Source organism: Hibiscus syriacus, unplaced genomic scaffold (assembly GCF_006381635.1).
Source record: "Hibiscus syriacus cultivar Baekdansim isolate YM2019G1 unplaced genomic scaffold, ASM638163v2 tig00010888_pilon, whole genome shotgun sequence".
In the NCBI taxonomy this organism is placed as follows: Eukaryota; Viridiplantae; Streptophyta; class Magnoliopsida; order Malvales; family Malvaceae; genus Hibiscus; species Hibiscus syriacus.
In genome coordinates this window covers 192,337-215,133 of record NW_024062236.1, presented here as the reverse complement: position 1 = coordinate 215,133, position 22,797 = coordinate 192,337, and the positions used below count along the sequence as shown (strand labels likewise).

Below are 22,797 nucleotides of genomic sequence, written 5' to 3'. Positions count from 1 at the left end.
TTTGTAGAAAATTGAAAATATTTGCACAACGATTTAGAGTGGTTCACCTTTCTCAACCAAAGTTTACGTCCATTACCTTAGCTATCCACACTAAGGATTTTCCATAAATTCACTAATTTGACTTTCTTTTGAGGACAAAGAGTAATCTTACAAATCCCTCAAGAATTATACCCCAAATTCTTGAGAACACTCTCTCCCAAAGAGAACAATACAAATTTTTCAAACTTACAAGAAAATCCTCACAAGGCAAGATGTTTGCACAATTCTATAACAAAGAAAGAGTACTCAAGAATAATACAATTGAGCACAATAAGTGTTCTTGAAAGAAAAATTGAATATTGAATGAAATAGGCTTGAAATTGCTCAAACTTGAGGTTTGATGCTTTCTCTTTGATTCTCTCTTGATTCTTGAAAATTGTTGTTTCTTATTGTTGATCAATGGCTTCTAAGCTTGTTTAAATACTCCTTGGATCACTTCTGAACATTGTGGATGATTAGTGGAGTCAAATTAGTTGTTATTATGAGAAAAACAATTAATAAAATAGTTGAGGAGCGTGGGGGGTATCGGTACCCCATTCATAGGGTATCAGTTCCCTGCTGTGTAAAATTCAAATATTTTGATCGTTATAAGATGGGGGTATCGGTACTTTTCGAGCATTTTGTTTATTTCTATTAGCCAAATCTCACATAGGGGTATCGGTACCCTCTAAGGGGGGTATCGGTACCCTCTGGGCAATCTACTCATTCTAGTTTGAGATTTATTAAGAAAAGATTTTTGGCTCGATTAAGACTCGAAATACTTTGTAAAATTGTTTAAAGAATTAAAACATATTTTTACACTTGAGTAAGGATTAAAATAGTCATTTTGAAAAACTTGGAGTAATATTTTGATATTCGAATAGATTGATCGAATATATATTTGAAAATGATTAGAAAATATTGAAATTCAATAACATTTAATTTGTTATATCGAAACATCAAAATGTTTTCAACAGGTTGTCCCAATAGTTATAGGAAAGTAATGTTTTTAAAAGTATGTAAATAGGAGAAGAACTTAAAGTGTAGTTTACCATTTTTGTTAGAGTTGGAAACTTTCCCCCTCTTTTTATATCATTCCACGTAACCAAACTCCTCATAATATCTCACCCACTCTTTTTCTTCTTTCTTCCACCAGTTTCCATTTCTTATTCCTTTTAAGAGCCAAGTTTCAAGTATTCTAAGCTTTGTTTATTGTAGCCAACGTAAGAATGTTCTCCTCTAATCTTCAAGCTTTGGTTTAAGTTCCATTTTGTAAGTTTTAGAATTTGTTTTCAAAAAATGGGTTTTATGGAAGTTAAGGGGATCCATGAATCCAAGCTTGGTTATAGTGTATTCAAGTTACCTATAGCTTCTTAAGCTTTAATATAAGAGCTTAGTTATTTTAGTAAATCCTCTTCTTGTCTTTCTTTAGTAAGGGATGTGAGAGAAAACTCTAAAGCAAGAGGGAAAGAGAAGTTGCCCCTTAGTTAACTTGAGAGAGTTTATGCCAAGCAAGAAGCAAGGTAACACACTATTAACTCTTTCATACTCTTAGTGATCATTAAAAATGAGTTCTAGCTTGAGAGTAAGTTATGAAACTTAGTGTTATATACCATTAAATGTAACACTCAAACCCGTACCCGACCCGAATACGAATCCGAAATGTCACATTAACTTTTTAAAACCATATTCTTACAAAATTTCAAAACATTTGAACTTATATTAAGAAAATACGATCATATATTGTTGAATTGTGTTCTTTATAACCAATTTAAGAAAATATATGTTTTCTGAATAGTAAAATACGATATGAACAGTACCGTTAACAGTAATGAACATTGTCATGAACAATGCCACGAACAGTGCTACAGTGCATCGATGCATTTCTACAGTGTACTGATGCACTAAAATTGCGAAGCAAAATTGTGCATCGATGCACTGCTACAGTGACTTTCGTAAAACATTCATAAAACTCGTAAAAATTTAACTGTTCATTACTATACATTTACATTTACATAAATCCATTTAAAACATTCCAAAACTTGATCAAAGCGTATCCAATACAAATCTTTTATTTATTACATGCCAACTAAATTCTTTCTAACAAAATACATGCAATTATATTTACATTTCTGATCTAATCTTTGGTAAGAAGAACTGACATGTCTTGTTCCTCTTTACTTCTCTTTTTCGCTTTCCAAACCTACGTGTAAAATAATCATACGCTAAGTCGCTGACTTAGTGAGGCATATAAAACATATAATATAACCATTTCATATAAACAAAAGGCATACATCTGCAAATACTATCATTAATCCCTTTTACTTACCATATATTTATCATATAACACATATATCACTATACCAAGGAATAAACATATCATCATATAATTTCTATAACATATTTCATATTACCAAATATACATATAATATATAGTGTATTTGTTATTATCTCTTATTAACCCAGTGTACACATGTCAATAATTCTTTTTATCATATAAATATATACTAAGCATTTCTATGCAGATCATGGATTAACCAAGCAATACACCATTACATAAATCCTGGGATCTATTTCACATAACAAATCACATATACATATCATATTTAGTATAATTATTAAATTTATTTATTAGCCCATGTACACTGTTGAGAACTGAATGTATGTGAGTACATTGAGGTTGTGCACTAATGTTGTCACCACAGCTCGTATAAATTCCCACTAGGGGCACTGAATATTTATCCCAAAGGACCGTGTAGAAATGTCCCGAAGGACCACTATGTCCCGAAGGACCAAATATCACATATGTCCCGAAGGACCATTATGTCCCGAAGGACCAAATATCAGATATTTCCCGAAAGACCACTCCTTCAGAACCATATACATAATACAATGGACCAAATAAGTATACCGAAGTACCACATACATGTTCCACGGAATTACATATATGTCCCGAAGGACCACGTAGAATTGTCCCGAAGGACTGCGTAGACCCTCTACTCTTGGCATGCCAACTATACATATAGCTCTCGTATCATATAACATGGGCATTATCATTTATGTCATTTCACATATTTATATATGCACATAGTTCACTTACAACTAGAACATTTTCATATGAATCACTTTCACATGTCACATAGCGTATATCTTGTTCTTATGTCTTCTCATAGACATATCATTTCCATACCTTAATCACGTAGCTCATATAATTTTTCTTGCATATTCATGTCACATATTTCGTATCACTTTGCATGGAATCACGTAGGTTATTTCATATGGTTTATATCATTTATCCTTTGTTCATATACATGTCCTATATACATCACATAGCACATAAGATAACATATCATGCATATCACATAGTTTCTATAATAACATATGACACCAATACACATTTTCATGTACTCATGCACACATAAATATCACATAACATTTTAGAGATTACTACTTACCATAATAACTCTGTCACTGGCTTATCGCAAGTCAATTTGATCGATAACATTAGTACAATTAAATTACACTCACCTTAGCCTTGTTTTGATTCGATCCTAATTCTTTGATTATTTTGGGAACTTGTTTAGGCTCTGTATCTACATAAATATAATTTTCAAAACAATTATCAGAAGCTTAAACCTTAAACTTAATGTTAATAACTTAAGCTAGTTTAATGAACCAAAATTCTATTTTTCCTTTAGGGGTGTATCGATGCACTATGGGTGCATCGGTACACAAAATAGCTTCAAAATTTCTATACATCGATGCACCCCTTAATGCATGATGCACCTTCAAATTTTGTCTTAGTACATCGGTACACACTCATAGTGCATCGATGCACATGCCCATAATAGGCTATTTCATCTGAAAATCATCAACACTTAACCCAAATTTTCATGTATAAAATTCTATTATGCTACTAAATTCATTTATAACAACTTTAACCAATTCCTATCATTCCAACACCTTATAATCTTCCATATTTCATCCAAATTCTTAAGGCTAAGAATCATACTAAATTTTCCATGTTATCCAAACTTAATTCTAACACTTCTAACTTCTTATTCTCTTAGATGACAAGTCAAATTCATCCTCTAAATTCATTTAAACCTTCTTATTCAAAATTTCACTTAAAAACCCATTTTCTTTAATCTTTCATAACTTCTTCATCTTTTGATTTTAAGACAAATTAAGCTTTCCTAAGCTTAGTTATCATCTAATGATCAAAACTCAACCATAAAATCAACAAATAATTAACTAACAAATAAACTCACCTTTATCTTTGGAGTTCACGTGAAGAAGAAAGAAAGAAGATGAAGAGAAGTTTTTTGGAGAAAATATCTCCTTCATCTTATCTTTATATCCTTATCAAACATATTTTTAATTAATTTCTAAGTCAAATGACTGTTTTGCCCTTATTTCATTTAATAATTAATAATAACTTTCAGAAAATATCTCCACATAAACCATTAAACTATTCAACTATTCTACTTTTATCCTCAAGTTCTGAAATTTTACAATTTAATCACTAACCCGGTATTGAGGATTTTACAATAGTAGATTACATGATTTATGTTATAAGCATGATATAAAGCCTTATTTATGCACATTGTAATCACATAAGACTTTAAAGAATGTTTGGGGACCTCACCAGGATCTTTGGGATTGAAATATAACATTTTCGTATGTGTATTATGACTTCTATAGGGAAAGTATCTATACTTGTTCTTCGTTTTCGGCAACTTCGTGAGATTCTAGGCAAGAGTATCAATAGTCTTTCAAGAGTATCGAAACTTTGGTCATAGTTTAAAAACTTCAAAACTCCCATAAAGTTTTGAAACTAGGCATAACAGAATTTTAAAAGTATCGGTACTTATATAAAGTATCAAAACTTTGCAGGAGTATCGATACTCTTGGGCTAGTATCAATACTTTCAGTCTGTTTTGGGCAAAAATATTAATTTTTAAAGGGATTAGACTCAAGGTTACCCCAACACTTCAGTATTTCCTCACATAAGACTTCAAGTGAGAAAATTAATGATGTTTAATTCAAACATAGAAACGAGAATAAAGTATGGTGAAATAAGACTAGCCTTTTTGAATGCTTTGGAAAACGACCATGACACTCGAGTTCCTTTAGAAAAGATAACAGAGTTGAAAGTATAGATTCAGTTCAAATATCCTTAGGGAGTGCGCAATGCACTTTAAGCTGACTAGCTTGGGCGCAAGGTCCGACACTCAAAGAGTGGGCTAGTTGAGAGTGTGGTGTCAGATGAAGAAATTTTAGGGCCACATTCTTGGTAGATTAGAGGGGTGTGCGAGCTTCGAGATGCAAAACCTCAGTCGTACCATGATGTTTACCATAGAATAGAGAGTGAATATAGTGAGTATACGAGTATACTCACTAAAGCAAAATAGAACATACCAGTAGACCAGATAGTAATAGACTTGATAGCTTGAGCATTTCAGTGACAAACTTTTAGTATGTTTTAGTTGTGTAATGCCTCAAATATTGAATTAAGGATTTTATTGAAAGGATTTAAAAATAGGAGGATTTATTTGATTAAATGATAAAAGATGATAATGATTAGGATGAATGGTTTATACTAAATTGTGACAATGGATTATTAAGAGGGCATTTTAGTCCTTTAAATGAAAGAGAAATTAAAATGCATTTTTAATTTGGTATTAAAGAAAAGGGGAAAAGGGAATTAGGTTACTCAAAGTCTTCTTCCTTTTTATTCTTCTTTCCCTCGTAACAAAGCTTCTCCATAGCTCAAAGGTGAGTTTTTAATTTACTAGTTTATTCATTTGTTTTGGTTGATTATTGAAGCATTGTATATGATGGAAGCTTAAGGAAGGTTTAGATGAGACTAAAATAATGAGATAAGAGAAATATATGAGATTTTAGAAAATGGGTTTTATAATGATATGTTAATTTATGAGTGTTTATTGAGGTTTATTGGTAAAATTGACTTGTCAAAGAGGTAAATGAAAGATTATAAGCATGATATGAGTGTAAAAACAAGTTAGAAATTTTGGTGTGATTCTTGGAATCAAATGCTATTGAGGGATACTAGATGTTTTAAGTATCTAAACGAAGGAAAAGTTAGTATAGTGTAGTAAAAAAGAGTTATATAGTATTGTTAGGGGTAAATGTGAGGAAAATTGGCCAAATTTGGGTATGTCTCGGGTTGAAAACTAGAAAATCTGGGCACGGGTATCGGTACTAATAGAACAGTATCGATATTATAAGTTAAAATAAGATGAATTAGATGAGGAGAATTGATAATGATTCAATCAGTATCGATACCATGGTAAGGGTATCGATATCAGGCAACATCGAACCTAAAATTGGTATCGATACTGGAAGGGGGTATCGGTACCATAGTATAGTAGTATTGATACCATGGTAAGGGTATCGATACCAGGCCACATCGAATCTAAAATTGGTATCGATAACGGAAGGGGATATCGATACCATAGTAGGGTAGTATCGATACCATGGTAGGGGTGTCGATACTTAAGAGCCATAAATTTTAAGATAGACTGATATTGTTGTAGAAAGGTTAATAATAGGTACTTTTAATTAATGTTTTAAGTATAATTGTTAGGAAATATACTAACAATTGATATTATACTTATATTTAATGAATATGGAGTAGATCGAAATCAAGCTTCCGAGTCGAGTAAAGTAAAAGGAAAAGGGCAAGTTCCGGAGTAATCATCTTTCCATTTTGGATATCTATGTAAGGCGAGCCAAGTGAGTGCATTTAATTATGTACGTACATGCTACAATAGTCATAGTTGTAGAAATTATTAATATATGTATGGTGATTACCAAATGGCACTAAGTGTGCAAAAATGTTAAGAAATTCATACTAAGTGTATGAATTTCTGTATTGGGCACTTCGTGTGCAAAAATGTTAAGAAATTCATACTAAGTATATGAATTTTTGTATTGGGCACTTCGTGTGCAAAATGTTAAGAAATTCATACTAAGTGTATGAATTTCCGTATTGGGCACTTCGTATGCAAAAGTTAAGAAATTCATACTAAGTGTATGAATTTCCGTATTAGGCACTTCGTGTGCAAAAGTTAATAAATTCATACTAAGTGATTGAATTTCCGTATTGGGCACTTTGTGTGCAAATTGTTAAGACATTCATACTAAGTGTATGAATTTCCATATGGGAAATGTGTGTATAAAGAACTACATAATAAAGAAATGGATCTTTATATTGGTAATGGGTATGCAAACCACATAGATTATAGAAATGGTTGAGAAATGATGGTATTAGCACTACAGATGTAAACCATAGAGTGTTTATTGAATTGAAAGAATCTCTTGAAATGTGAATTGTAATTAAATAAATTGACTTTAGAAATTTACTTATGATTAAGTATGCCTCACTAAGTAATGCTTAACGTGTGTTTTTTTCATGCATAGGTAGAATACCCGCTGAGTAAGGAGATCAATAGACATCCAAGCTGGAATCGCCTCGTCAGTAATAGTACGACTTACATGTCTACTTTTGATGTATTTTAGTCGGCATGTAATAGGTTTAGAGAAAGAAATGCTTTGAAAATCTTTTGAATTAAACTTCTGTAAATGGTGAAACGTTTAACCTCTCTTTTTGTTGTTTATCTTATTAAATGTATGTTTTATTTTAAGTAAATTAAAATGTTTTATAAACGAAACAAAATAGTATTGGTTTTCAAAACCGTTTAAAAAAAGATATATATATATATATATATATATATATATATATATATGATGTGACATATGTAACTCGTATACGGAAAGATATACGGGAGATGGGTGTTACAAGTTGTTAGTGTGGAACTTGTACGACGAAATATTATTATATTCATGATCTGATACTCTGTTACATACACTGGTCCCTTGCGTACAAGTCTTCCGGACGTAATGATGCTATGTCTATTTAAGTAAGGTTGAATTATTTATATTGTGGTGTATGCAAACTGGTACAAAGGTAAACTTGGGCTTTTGGTTTGCTCGTGCTTTCGAGCATGTTGTGCACTCCGATCGCCAACTCATTCTTGGCCCTTTATTACTCACCTTACATCGTCCCCTTAAATGATATTCAACCTTATTTTCAAACCATGGTCAAATTACTCTCTTGGTCCCTCCTCTTTCATGCCCAATCATTTTTAACACTTAGTAGGTTTCCTTCAAGCCCAATTCCTTCATCATTGACCAAAATAATTTAAATTGAGCTTATTGAACACCCCATGAACAATGTCTAAAACCCAAAACTACTAATCCAATTTTCGAGGTGTTATAATGACTCCAGGCATGAAGACGACTAATGTAGCAATTTCTAGAAGATCTAGCAAACAACTTCTAGAATATGATCCAGTCAGCGGTTTTAAAAGGAGGACGGGCAGATTAGCTTTATCTCAAATTTAAATTAGGAATTATATTTTGTTTTTAGGATTTAATTCAAACATTTTTTAGGATTTATCTTTATCATTTTCTAAGTCATTTTTAGGGTTTTAAAAGACTATAAATACCCCATTGGGGTAAGCTTGAAAATATATCTAAGATTTCTTGAATTACTTTGTTCTTTGTTTTCTTCATATTATAAAAGTTTTTTATTTTCTTTCGCTTCTTTACTTTTTATTTATTTTCTTTAGAAAATGCTAAATATGATTACTATTATATTTAGCTAATTTTTCTCATAAGCCAAAGGCTTAAGCGATGACTCAATTTCGATCGTAAGAATTCAAAATCACTTAATACCCTTCGGGTTACATTCTCAATTTTCTGCAAAATTGGATTGGCAATCGGCCTATCCTTTAAAAATTCAAATGCTTTCAAATCAAAAAGAGCTTGTTGGTTTGTTAGTTGTCTCGATTTAAAGTTGGGAGGAAGGATCCGCTTGTAACACATTCGACTTCCTTTGAACACGCTTGGCAATAATATGTTAAGGAAAATTGAGATCATATTCGATTCTCATTGAGGCAACATAGTCTGAGTTGGGTTTTTTCAAATCATTAAATTGAGTTGGGACTAGCAACGATGGTCGTGATTAGTCCACAAAAGGACTAAAATTCAAAGAATGATTTTGGATTGTTGGTTTATGAGAGAAAAACAAGTTACAAGGCTTGGGCTCTGTAGATTGTAACTGACATGAATCCAAAGCAAAAAAATCTTATTCAATGATTGACGAAAATTGAGGCAAAGCGAAGTCTACTGTTGCCTTTATTAAATTGATTTTCTCCTACCTTTTAGTTTTTTTATTTATTTTCCAAGTTATTTTACTTTTCTTTACTTTAAGTGAAAACTCCCATTTATTTTACTTGCTTTTTCGTCTAACACCCGAATCAAAAGCCTTTTACATCAACAGTTTCAAGTCTCTGTGGGTCGATCATTCTTTTCACTATTACTACTTTATTTTATTTCTTTTTAGATTAAGGAATTTATTTGAAAGTATTACTACGCTTGTCAGTTTATAATATCTCAACTTGATCGAATGATGAACATATCCAATTAATTGTTTTGAATTACAAGAATTAATCATGAAAAAGCATGTGAACTTGGTAGATTCTTAATTGGAATTGTCTTTTTCATAAGTGGTAGGTAATTTCATAAATAAATAAAATAGTTTCTTAAATGTAATTATGGTATAGGACATAATATTCTTCATATTAATGGGTCCCAAACCAATTAAAAATTTTCTTAATTCATACTTCAGCTATTGTATATTATCTTTATAATCTCATCTGTCAACAACCATATCCATAAATATATGATAAGTCCAAATAAAAGAACTAGAAACTCTTTTCTACGAGATTAAGCATAAATGCATGTATATGAATTATATTTTGACAAATCCATGATGTGAATAAAAGAAGACGTTATATAAAAATTATATTTTTAAACAACTATATATATTTTGACTGCAAGCATAAAGGTATGGCTGCAGTCACGAGATTTACTTTTCTTTCTTTGTTTTATGTGCCGAAGTAAAATCACGTGTTTGAGAAATTTACAGTGCTCACTGCTCAGTGCTTGAAATTAAGTAAAAAGAAACATGTCTGACCCTATAATAGACCAACACCGAGACAAGTGTAGACCGTTCAGTAATGTATATATTCATGTTTAATTTGACTTTCTCACCGTTCTTTTTTCCTTTTATTGGTCATGTTTTAAATATTTTTATTTATTTAAATAGTAAATACTCAATTATCTTGATATACTCCTTGATGTTTGAATTCATATTTTTTAAATTCTTTTAAATATTAAGATAAATTAATTTGTGCTTTATTAATCATATTTTTATTTATTTATAATTTGCAACATAAAATAAAAATCTTAATAATTAATACGGTTGTGATCATTCAATGAACCGTCATGTCTTTTCCATTTGTTCGGATAAATTACAAAATCTTACGCAACTTTGTTTTGTTCCCATGAGATTCAACCACTTGAAACTTATAATGAGGTGCTTTTTTCCTTTTTCGTATAATTATTAATATTTAATTTATTAATCAATTAATTGATATGGAATAAAATAGAGATGAGAACAACTTTTTAAATTAGATTTATTTTATATTAAAAATTGATGTAATATTTTTAATAATTATTTATTATGTATCAGATATATTTAAATTTATAATTTTTAAAATAAAATAATAATAGAATCATAAAATATAAAAGAATTATTTTACAAATAAGATTATATTATTATCATATAATATATTTAAATGAGTTTAAATTTTAATCTTTTAAATGTTAAACTTTATGAATTTATTGAGTAGTTTCAATTCAATGCTTCATTGGTAAAAGAAAACAAGAGGATATTGTTCAGTCTAGAGGATTGAAATTAAACAATTGCGTCAATAAAATATATGTGTGCAATGAATAAATAAAGAAAATTCTAAATAAATATTATTTTATAATTATTCAACACTATTAAAAAATACTTAACAATATTAAATTTTTTATTTATACAATAGTTTTTAATAAAATAGCAAGTATAATAATATTAATTAAATTAAGACGTGATGGGCGAACATTTATTATATTCTAAAACAAACAAAGAAAACAGTGAAAACGGAAAACCAATAGAATGGATTCATATGAAGAGCGGTTAACGTGACTGATGAGATCAGAAAGATTCTCTGGTCCGTGACCACCCACTCTCCCTTTTAGCATCACGTCTAACAATATTTAGTTTTTTCATTTATTTTCTTCATCGTCTTCTTTTTCAAGCTTTTACATTCTGATTTTAATGGCTAAAAGGGCTAAGAAATAGTCATTTTCATTTTCTCACTCTTTTACTTAAACTCAATTAACTAATAACTACAATATTCCAAAAACTACGTGTTCATTTCAACTTGCTTTCTCTCTCATTCGCAGTTGCTTTCTCGATGTTTAGCTTTAGCCTCCATGGACGTGGAATTCCAATCATGAAACCTTCTTTTCCCCCTATATATACCCCTTTAATCCATTCCCTTCAACCCCACACCAAAACCCGCTTTCCAGAATGGCTAAATCGTCATCATTGTTCTTATCTCTTTTTCTTTTGATTGCCGCCGCCGCTTGCTTTTCATTGGTGGAATCTCGTCCACCATTTGCATGTGATCCTCGGAATGGGTTGACGAGGAGTTTGAAATTTTGTAGGGTGAATCTGCCGCTTCATATGAGGGTTAGGGATTTGATTGGGAGGTTGACATTGGCCGAGAAGATTAGGTTGTTGGTTAACAATGCTATTGCGGTGCCGAGGCTTGGGATTCAAGGCTACGAGTGGTGGTCCGAGGCTCTTCACGGCGTCTCCAATGTCGGTCCTGGAACGAAGTTCGGTGGCGACTTCCCTGGCGCCACCAGCTTCCCTCAAGTCATCACAACTGCTGCTGCCTTCAACGAATCTCTATGGGAGCAAATCGGACGGGTAAGAATCCGGATTTATATATATATATATATGAATAATCTGTATCATTACATATAAACTAGTAACTATTCTGAATTTTCTTATATTATTAACGACGTATATACATGATTATTTCAATTTGACTATCCTAGACTTTAAAGGATAATTATATTCTCTTTACCGCTGATTACATTTAATGAGTTCACGAGTTTATATTTAATATAATATAATGATAATGATGGTCAAAATTATTGTTATTATATAAAAGTATATAAATATTAAAATGATTATTATTTTAATGATTTGACGATAATAGTCAGTGGAATATATCATCCACTAAATCCATGAGGATTGATAATATTATTGGTTAATTTTCATTTTCATTCATCTAACATAATCATTAAAAATGCAGAGAGAATCTAAGGATGTAGGGTGATATAATGTTAATGATATAATAAATATATTTTCCAATGCATCAAATTATTATTTAAATAGGTTGGTTTCGTAGCATCTAAATCAGCCTAAGCCTCGCATGTATTGCATTGGAGATACTGAACAATTGTTTACTTTTAGTCCACTTTTGTCTCTAGTGCGTACGTGTATGTGCGTGCTCGTTTGTGTAATTAGATTATATGTAGAGAGAGTGTGTATTAAAATTTGTTTATATAGAGTAAAATTTTTAAGTTTTCTATTTTTCTATTGTTAACTTAATTAACTTTAAAATAATTTATTTTAAAATTATTTCCATTTTATGTCTATCATCTTAATTATTAAACTTAATTAATTTAATTATTTAATGTATATATTAAAATTTTTACTACTGTGTCAATCTATGTTACCTTTTAAAAATGTTAAATCAGAATCTTATTATGGTATGGATAAAAATATAATTTTATTATTATTCAATTTTAAATTTTAAATTATAAAATATGAAAATAATATTTTAGAATGTTAAGGGTAGGGCCCTTTGCAGCTGCTCTCGATGTGTCCATGTTTGATAAAGGGAATATTTAGTTAATATGTCAATGGTGAATCTTTTAAAATATAAATGGCCAATGACGTGAATAAAACTATAAAAATAATTTAAAATAATAACATATATAATTTTTAAATTTTATATATTTTTAAATTGTTAGATTAATTGAATTTGAGATTAATAATAAAAAATGAAATTCATCTTTAAAGAAATAGATTATCCTCAAATTTAAAATTTTTAACCGCACCTATTAAATTTAATTAATTTAATAATTTAATATTTTGTAAAATTTATAAATTTTACACCATATAAATATATACGGGTTCTTTCTAAAAATCATAAAATTATATTAATATTATAAGCCTTACGAGAATACAATTGGCCCGTTGGTTAGTTAATTTTTTTTTTGCGAATAGGGTAAACATGTAAATAATTTGGAAAAAATAAAGTAGAAATTTATTTTAGAAATCTACGATGTTTATCGAACTCGTCATGCCGAATTGATGAATTTTAATAAATAAATATTTTTTTATTCAAACTCATTACGTCTAGATGACGAGTTTTAATAAAATATAATTTTTCATTAAATTATCACATTGGGATAAAAAGTTTAAATAAAAATATTTTTTTAAATTCGTTATTTCAACAAAATGAGTTGAAACAAAATATTAATTAAACTGATTGCCGGAAAAAAACCTAAATTTTTTAATGTTTTGGCCATAAATTTAGAGCCAAGTGTTAGAGAGTTGGGCGAAGATTGTACATGCCAATTAAGTTTGTGGCCATGTAGTACAGTTGATAAACCTCACATCACATTCATTCCATAATCTAAAAACAAAGTTCGAAACAATGAGTTTCAAACGTGTTACGTGTACAACTCTACTTACTACTTAATAACAAGTAATTGACCTTCTACAATCTACCTACCTATATATAAAATTAGATACAGAGATAAACGTAGAATTTTATGTTAAATGATGAATTTATAAGAAATAAATTTATAAAATATATTAAAAGTAAAAATATATTATTAGTAAAAATATAAAAAAATATTTAGATTACATGAGAATTTAAAATTTTTGGAAAAATTACTGCCACTATCAACTTCTGGTCCCCCATCCTTATATTATGTGTTAGAGAAATGTTTTTAAAGATGCTATCTTAACATAGTTAATGACAAACTTTTACTACATGAAATTTGCATGTAAGACCACCACCTTTAATATCCTTTTGTCCTGGCTCTGTTTTTCTAATGATGCTGACAACTCTGTCTTCATCAATGTTCAATGTTTCTAATGAAACATAAGAAATTAACCTAACAGTTGGAGATTAGCTCATTCGTAGGAATTAATAATTGAAGTCCATGATGAAAAAAAAATCATTATCTGCATAGACGAGGCTACAAAATGACAAATGTACTGATGAACTTGATTCGAATATGAATCACAGGTGGTATCGGATGAAGCTAGAGCAATGTATAATGGAGGAATGGCCGGTTTGACATACTGGAGCCCCAATGTTAACATATTCCGAGACCCGCGGTGGGGCCGAGGCCAAGAGACTCCCGGAGAAGACCCTGTTTTAGCCGGAAAATACGCGGCCAGATATGTCCGTGGCCTCCAAAGTCCGACGGGGACCCGCCTCAAAGTGGCTGCCTGCTGCAAACATTACACCGCATATGATATTGATAATTGGAATGGTGTGGACCGATACCATTTCAATGCCAGGGTAAGCAAACAAGCCAACATACCCCTCCAACTTGACAACTTGTTTTCTAGGGCAATTAATTGCTGCAGAAGATAGCCATTTTTATATTTAATTTCGGTTTAAAATAATTTACTGAACATGAGGAAAGTCCAAAAGTTATGGCCAAAACTGGCAACTTTCAATGTCCATACCTTTGTAAGAACCTTAAAAACGACTACTCAATAGCTTTGGACAGATCTTATAGATTTTATATAGAGCTTGCAGCAGGAGTTGGCTATGGAATCTGGACCATCCAGTAAGCCTAATCAGACAGTCCAGGATTAACGTGACCTCTCTTTCAAATACCCTTTTGGATAAATAGATTGAGATTTAAGGCTAATGGGTTACTTTGGGTTCAAATTAAGGCTTTTAATTGATAATAATGGATTGCAGGTTAGCAAGCAAGACCTGGCGGATACATATGACGTGCCGTTCAAGGCTTGTGTGGTGGAAGGGAAAGTTGCCAGTGTAATGTGTTCTTATAATCAAGTCAATGGGAAGCCCACTTGTGCTGACCCTGATCTACTCAAGGGTACCATCCGAGGTCAATGGGGCCTTGCTGGGTGTGTTTCTGTCACCTTAATAAATACATAGGAATTCGATATACTTTTTTGCGGGTTTGGTTTCTGATTTTTATGTTATTGGTTGGATCAATTAGGTATATTGTATCAGATTGTGATTCGGTTGGTGTAATGTATGACACTCAACATTTCACTGCTACCCCAGAAGAGTCTGCTGCAGATGCCATCAAAGCAGGTCGGTTCCGAACTTGCATACTTTGAGGCTATTGCATAATGTTGATTTAATTATCATTGTTTGACCATTTAATTCTTTGCAGGTTTGGATTTGGATTGTGGACCATTTTTGGCGATCCACACTGACATGGCGGTGAGGAGGGGCTTGATATCTGAGACTGATGTTGACATGGCTCTAGCCAACACTATTACAATCCAAATGAGGCTGGGCATGTTTGATGGCGAGCCATCAGCGCAGCCATATGGAAACTTGGGTCCGAGAGATGTTTGCACCCCGGCTCATCAACAACTTGCTCTCGAGGCTGCCAGACAAGGCATAGTTTTGTTAAAGAATTCTGGGTCTCTGCCATTGTCCACTACACGTCATCGCACCGTTGCTGTTATCGGACCCAACTCTGATGTCACTGTAACAATGATAGGAAATTATGCCGGTAACGATCCGTTTTTCTGGCAGTTCTTCATTTTAAAGCCAAGTTCATGAATCCTGATAATTCCTTTGTTTCTTTGATGCAGGAGTGGCATGTGGTTACACAAGTCCTTTGCAAGGTATTGCAAGATATGCAAGGGCCATTCATCAACCAGGCTGTTCAGACATTGCTTGTGGCACAAACAATCAGTTTGAATTAGCGGAGGCAGCATCCCGCAATGCAGATGCAACCGTACTTGTAATGGGGCTTGATCAATCTATAGAAGCAGAATTCAGGGACAGGAAAGGGCTGCTCTTGCCTGGACTCCAGCAAGAGCTCGTTTCCCGTGTGGCTCGAGCCTCTAGAGGCCCAACCGTGCTGGTCCTGATGTCAGGTGGTCCTATTGATGTCACGTTCGCTAAGAATGATCCTCGAATCAGTGCCATTATATGGGCTGGTTACCCAGGCCAAGCCGGTGGAACTGCCATTGCGGATGTTTTATTCGGAACAACCAATCCAGGTAATCTTTCATTTTCAGGACATTTTAACGTCGAATTCCCACTTTCCAAGCTAATTTTCATATATATAACAGGAGGAAAGTTGCCAATGACATGGTACCCACAAGATTATGTTGCTAAAGTCCCAATGACAAACATGGGGATGAGGCCATCAGGAGGCTACCCTGGAAGAACCTACAGATTCTACAGGGGACCTGTAGTGTTCCCCTTTGGTCATGGCTTGAGTTACACAACCTTTAGACATTCTTTAGCCATAGCTCCAACTGATCTATCCGTACTTCTTGATACCAACCTGTTTGCCACCAAAAACTACTCGTTGTCAAGTAACGCCGTAAGGGTGAAACACGCAAAATGCGATTCACCATCGTCGCTTTTTCACATTGACGTGGAAAACACCGGCAATATGGATGGAACTCACACCTTGCTCGTTTTCTCTTCACCGCCTGCCGGACAAAAATGGTCTCTAAACAAGCAATTAATAAGTTTCCGTAGAGTTCACGTCGTCGCCGGGTCTAAACAAAGGGTGAAGATCAATGTTAACCCCTGCAAACACCTTAGCGTTGTCGATGAATTCGGAATTCAAAGGATTCCAATGGGTTCACATAGTTTACACATTGGTGATCTCAAGCATTCTATTTCTCTCCAAGCAAATCTGGAGGGCATTAAGGCCTGAACTCTGAAAGAGTAAAAACATACTACAACTTAAGATAATTTTAATTAATCTTTAAGTTCACATAAGAAATCTCTCTCAAATCAAATGAGAAAAAAGAAAAAGCTCAAACAGTTTGGGAGAGTTTCACTTTCAGCTGCACTTCCAAAGGGAAGAAAGGGGTCATACTTTGTTTGGATTTTAATAATTGTAAAATATCTATTTTGTTTATGAAAACAAAATTGATTTAAACAGATTTGCTCTGTAATTTAGGGTTTGGATTATATTATTTGTAAAACTTCAGATTCAAAACTCTGAAGATTTATAGATAAATGAAATAATGATAAATTTTTCTATTATTTTACTCCATTTAAGATCTTGTTTTGAATCTTATAAATTTTCAATTCAAATAATGCAATAACAAAATTTTGCATTAATATGTACTAGAGAAGTCCTCTCGGATATCTCCGTCAAATCGACTGAGTTTGGTTCGAATTCAATTTTTTAATAAAATATGAAATAAACTATATTTTACAGATATTTAAAATTGAAACTGAATGAAAACTGTAATATTCGGTTTGATTTATTTAAAATAGTTATTTTATTTTATTTTATTTAAAGTTTTGGTTTGATTTGGAACAAACAGTTTCTCTATGAAAAATCAGAACCAAACTGAATTATATAGTCATATGTTTAAATCAAATTGAAACCAAATCGAATCGAACTATATAATTTAATTTAAATCAATTTTTTAATTTTCTCAATTTCGTTGATCGACCTTACAATCAACCATCAACGGTCAGAGCTCAAACACCATTACACCAATCCCCATACCCAAGCATCACCATAGTCATTACCTGAGTACCCAGCCCACAAACTGAAACTATATTCAATCTTCGACGTCTATGCTCTAGCTCACCCAAAATTAAGCTCCATACGCCCCCGACCTAAGAACATCCTCACCAAAGAACCAAAAATTCATAGATGTGAATCCTAAATCCAAAATTGCTCAACTTAAAAGATTGGAAAAAAGTGTTTTTAGAAAAGGAAAAGTGAAAAAAAGAAGCTTACCTTTCAATGTAATGATTAAAAAATTTGTTTAGGGGTTCAAATGGTAAAAATGTTCGCTCCAATATAGAGAACAAAATATCTTATAATCGTAATGATATGACACTATGATGTCGAGATAAATAAGAGAGAATCGAGGAGTTCTAATCTAGATCTAAGTCACTCATGATATGTACTAATAAAATCAATTTCGGATATTAGTTAAAGGCAATAAGATAAATTTTTAACAATATTTAGAAACATTTGACTGTCATCGAAGAAAACGTCTTGTGACCGATGACGATTAGGTCAATTTCTAAAGAATCAAAGAAAAATAGAGAGAGAGAGAGAGAGAAAGGAAATTGAATTTATAAAGCCTCCCAAAATTCTGTAAAAATCATTTTAGCCTTCCTCGTCGAATTCTTTCCATTTTCTAGAATTTGATTAGTTTTTGTTTTGTCAGTCGTCACAAATTAACACCAAATATCGCCGTATGTGAAAAAATAACTAAAGATGTCTTCTAAGTTCGTTTCTCATTTTAGAGTAGAATTCAAACTTATTTTTTTCCTAAAAGATTCCCAAAAGCCTAGATCTAAAGTAATGATAGATTCATAGTACTTAAAATTTAATTTTTTTCTTGTTATTGTATATTTTATTTTTTTAACTCGTCTCGAAATTTTATTTATATTCACCCATTCAAAAATTTTATATTATTAATATATGTATCTTTATTCTAAAAATTATTTCTGGATGTGACACTCATTCAAAATTAAAACATTTAAGTTCTACCCTCAAACGTGGTTAACTTAATCTTCAAATGGAGACATCACTAAATTATGTCGATCCACGACGTAGGATGAGGCTCTCTACCATTTTGATGGGCGAAATAAGATCTCAACCATAGGATCCAAAGGTATTTTCTTTTGAATTTTCTCTATTCTCTTTTTTTATAATGTTTTTCTTTTATTTCTTTTATTTTCACCCCTGCTTATACCATATACAATAGCAGAAGTCCGGATGCTACCAAAGGAGGATTGGAAATCGTTAGAAGCTATTGCAAGCGTGTCAGACGACAAGAGTAGGGTCCAATGGTTCTGATGTTGATGTGACGACTAACTAATCAAAGAAGTTAAAATTTGGATAAATTACAGGTTTAATACTTAAACTACCGGTTTTGATTTATTTTAATACGTAAACGTTCAGTTTTTTCAAAATCATACTTAAAGTTTAATTTTTATTTCATTTTGATATCCTTTCAAAATTTAACGTAAATTTTTTGAAAAAAATAAGAGTTTAAATATTAAAACGGATCAAAATTGATAGTTAAGATACTAAAGTGTTAAGTTTTTAACAACAGATATTATAATGAAACAAAAACTAAACATTAGATATAGTTCTGAAAAAATTAAAAGTTTAGATACTAAAACATACTATAACTAATAATTTAGATATTAAATGTGTAGTTTTCCTTTAATTTTTATTTTAGGTTAAAGTTAGTGGGCCAAATATGAGTTTCTAAGTTTAGTTGATTTATTCGATGGATTAATTTAAATTTTATTCGATTAACGAGTTTATTGTAATGTTTCTTTTAAGTAAATGATTTTTTAAAATTTTTATATAAGGGGGTTTTCTATGTAAGTAGACCTTTTAGTATAATCTTAATCCCAATCCCTCAAATTCGAAGTAAAGATCCGAACAAAATTTAATATTGGCATTTCACAGGTGGAAAGAGTAAAATAAAAGAAATATAATTAGAGTCAAATTCTTTGGGAAGACTTGGACTATATCATGAAAGCAACTAGGCTGCTGAAAACGTAACCTATAAGAATAATAATATAGGAATTTATGTCGTACGACAGTCTTAATAATTGGTTAAGAAAATATATTATCGAAAATATTATTATTTTTTAACATTTTCAGTAAAAAATTACTTAAATATTATTTTTTACTTAAAATATTAATGTTTTTAACATTTCCGGTAAAGTGTCTAATATTAACATTTACAGTAGAAAACAACAATATTTTAGGTAACGTTTTATCGGATATGTTAACAAACCCGGTAAAGCCTCAATAATAACATTTTAGGTAAAAATAATAATGTTTTAGGTAATTTTTTACTGAAAATATTAAAAAAATAATAATATTTCTGGTAATATATTTCTTTAACAGTATATTAGACTGCCGCACGTAAGACTTCTCCTAATACTATATATAAAGTCACTACATGATTTTCAAACTCTATAAAATTTGTTTGACTTCAATTTTATTTCATGCTATGCTTAGAATTTAACTCTAAGAAATAGTATGAATTCATTGAATAGTCTTAATAATAGATATTATCAATAAGATCGATGATTAACATAAAAGAATTCATATTTCAAGATGAATATGTTTTAATCTTAAATAATATGTCATCCGTCGTGAAAGTAAATTATTTTTTATTTGAAAAAAATTATTTTTTAAACATTGATGCCCATAATATATTTTATCAAAGTATAATATAAATGAAGACAACAATTAGAGTAGAATTTTTAAATATAAACAAATGATTTTATTTATTCTTTTTTTTTTTAAATAAGTAATATTTATTTAAAATTTTAATTAATCATTGACAACACAGACACACTCAACATATGCAATTGCTCAAACCAAAAAACTCTAACAAAAATAACTCTCATTTTAATCACTAACGTCACTTCAAAAAGAATTAAATTTTAAATTTTATTAAAACACGCGAACATGTGACATAATTTGATATTAACATATTATTCTACGAAAAATTAATATAAATATGACGAAAATAAAACAATTAACTAATGATTTAAATTACTTAAAGTTATTATTAAACTAAATTTTATAAATAAATTTTATATAAAATATATTTATTCACATTATGAGTGACAATATAATATTATGGAATTTAATTTTTTTTCTTTTTTTGAAAATAAATTATTTTTAATTTTAATTTTTATAAAATTTTTAAAGTCTTCTTCATGAATTAAATAGTATTAAATATGGATAGAGTCCAATACCTAATTGATGGTTCAAGTTTAGCATTCTGAGTTGATTTCTTTGACCTCCAACATACCCGTCCTTTTCGTCTGTAATGAATACTAGGGTAAATTATGTATTTAGTACCTAAATTATTAGTTTTAATCTATTTTAGTACCTAAACTATTAGTTTTAGTCTACTTTAGTACTTAAACTTTCAATTTTCTTAAACCATGACTAAATTTTAATTTTAATTTCATTTTAGTACTATATTCAAAATTTAACGTTAATTTTTTGGGGGGAAATTGAAATTTTAGGTACTAAAACGGACCAAAAATGATAGTTTAGGTACTAAATACAATTAGCTTTTTTACAACGGGTACTAAAATGAAACAAAAAATAAACTTTAGGTATAATTTGGAAAAAAAATTAAAAGTTTAAGTACTAAAATATATCAAAACAAAACTGGTAATTTAGATACTAAATGTGTAATCTACCATAAAACTACGAGAAAGATCTTTTATATTCTTTTTTTAACCTTAAAGTAAGGGTAGAACTAGAAATTTATTAAAGCGGAAATAAAGAAATAAAACAAGTCTAATAATATCAACTAATCAATGACCATATAATAATATTTAAGTTTCTTCAATTGAGAAGCCAATAAAACTTATTTTATTTACTTCACACGCACGCACGCACACATATACATGTATTAATAAAGATTAAGAAAAAGGCAAGGTCCAGGCTACTCATAGCATGCTTGGTATGACTCCATTACAATTGATATTGTTGTTAATCACTTCTAGTTCATTCATTCGTATTACCAGTATTAAAAGCAGATTTTCTATCCAAACCACTGCTATTTATGCTAGTCCGTCAGCTGTAGGTAGGAAATTTTATGGCATTTTTTGCGTTGTCTAGCCTCCTTTATCTTTTCACCCTGGAATCCCAGATCCTTTTTGGTGATTTTAATTCTACTTTTAGTGCAGATGATAGGAAAAGATGCTCATCCTCTACAAGGCCTAGTAAAGATTTTTAGAACCTTCTTTTCGACCATGGCCTTCGTGACTTGGGTTATAATGGCCCTGATTATACTCGGTTTAGAGGAACAACTTTTGTTTGACTTGACAGGTTTATTTATAATAACAACTGGGTTAAGTCTTTTCTGGAATCTTCTGTCCATCATCTTCTCCGTATCAGCTCTGATCATCACCTTATCGTCCTTCAGGTTGGGAATCACTCGTGTTCTTCAAACTCTGGCAATTTTCGTTACTTCTCTGGTTGGCTTTGACATGAGGACTTTGCTAGAATAGTTGAAGATAATTGGATAACCTCTTCTTCTATGAGCGCGACCATTCTTACTTTCACTAAAGCAGGTGATTCCTGAAACAAATCTATATTTGGCTATCTAGGAACTAAAAACCATATTATTATGGCCAGACTAAGGCGGATTCAGAAAGCCCTATACTCTCATTGTAACGTTATAATCCAATACGATCCGAAGATCGATGGACCATGACGTCACATGGACCACCGAAGTAGCCGAACAAAATTTTTCATTTAAAAGCAACACATTTATTTGCATAAATCCATATTTTGACAATCATAATCACATAAATTCATAATACCTGTTTACAAATCGGGAGCCCCCCAAAAATAACTTGAAATTAAAATTTACAAAAAAATTATATATAAGTTCAACTCGACATACATAGGTTCATTTACAATACATATCCTCTATTACATAAGCCAAGATGTACTCAAAAGCTGGTGATTGATGCTAAATGGTCTAGA

At 31.0% G+C, this 22,797-nt stretch overlaps 1 protein-coding gene across 2 annotated transcripts; it reads left to right on the top strand.

The window, feature by feature from the left end:
* The first annotated feature begins 11,515 nt into the window (after positions 1 to 11,515).
* On the top strand, positions 11,516 to 17,135 carry LOC120204422 (beta-D-xylosidase 1-like). Of its 2 annotated transcripts, XM_039204516.1 has the most exons (7): positions 11,516 to 11,935; positions 14,340 to 14,618; positions 15,030 to 15,199; positions 15,295 to 15,392; positions 15,475 to 15,822; positions 15,905 to 16,318; positions 16,391 to 17,135. In XM_039204516.1, the coding sequence occupies exons 1-7, from the start codon at positions 11,531 to 11,533 to the stop codon at positions 16,987 to 16,989; spliced, it is 2,313 nt and encodes a 770-aa protein (XP_039060447.1). In that variant the 5' UTR covers positions 11,516 to 11,530; the 3' UTR covers positions 16,990 to 17,135. The 2 variants fall into 2 exon arrangements, with proteins under 2 accessions (XP_039060447.1, XP_039060446.1); XM_039204515.1 differs by having other exon boundaries at positions 15,905 to 17,135.
* The last annotated feature ends 5,662 nt before the right edge of the window (positions 17,136 to 22,797 follow it).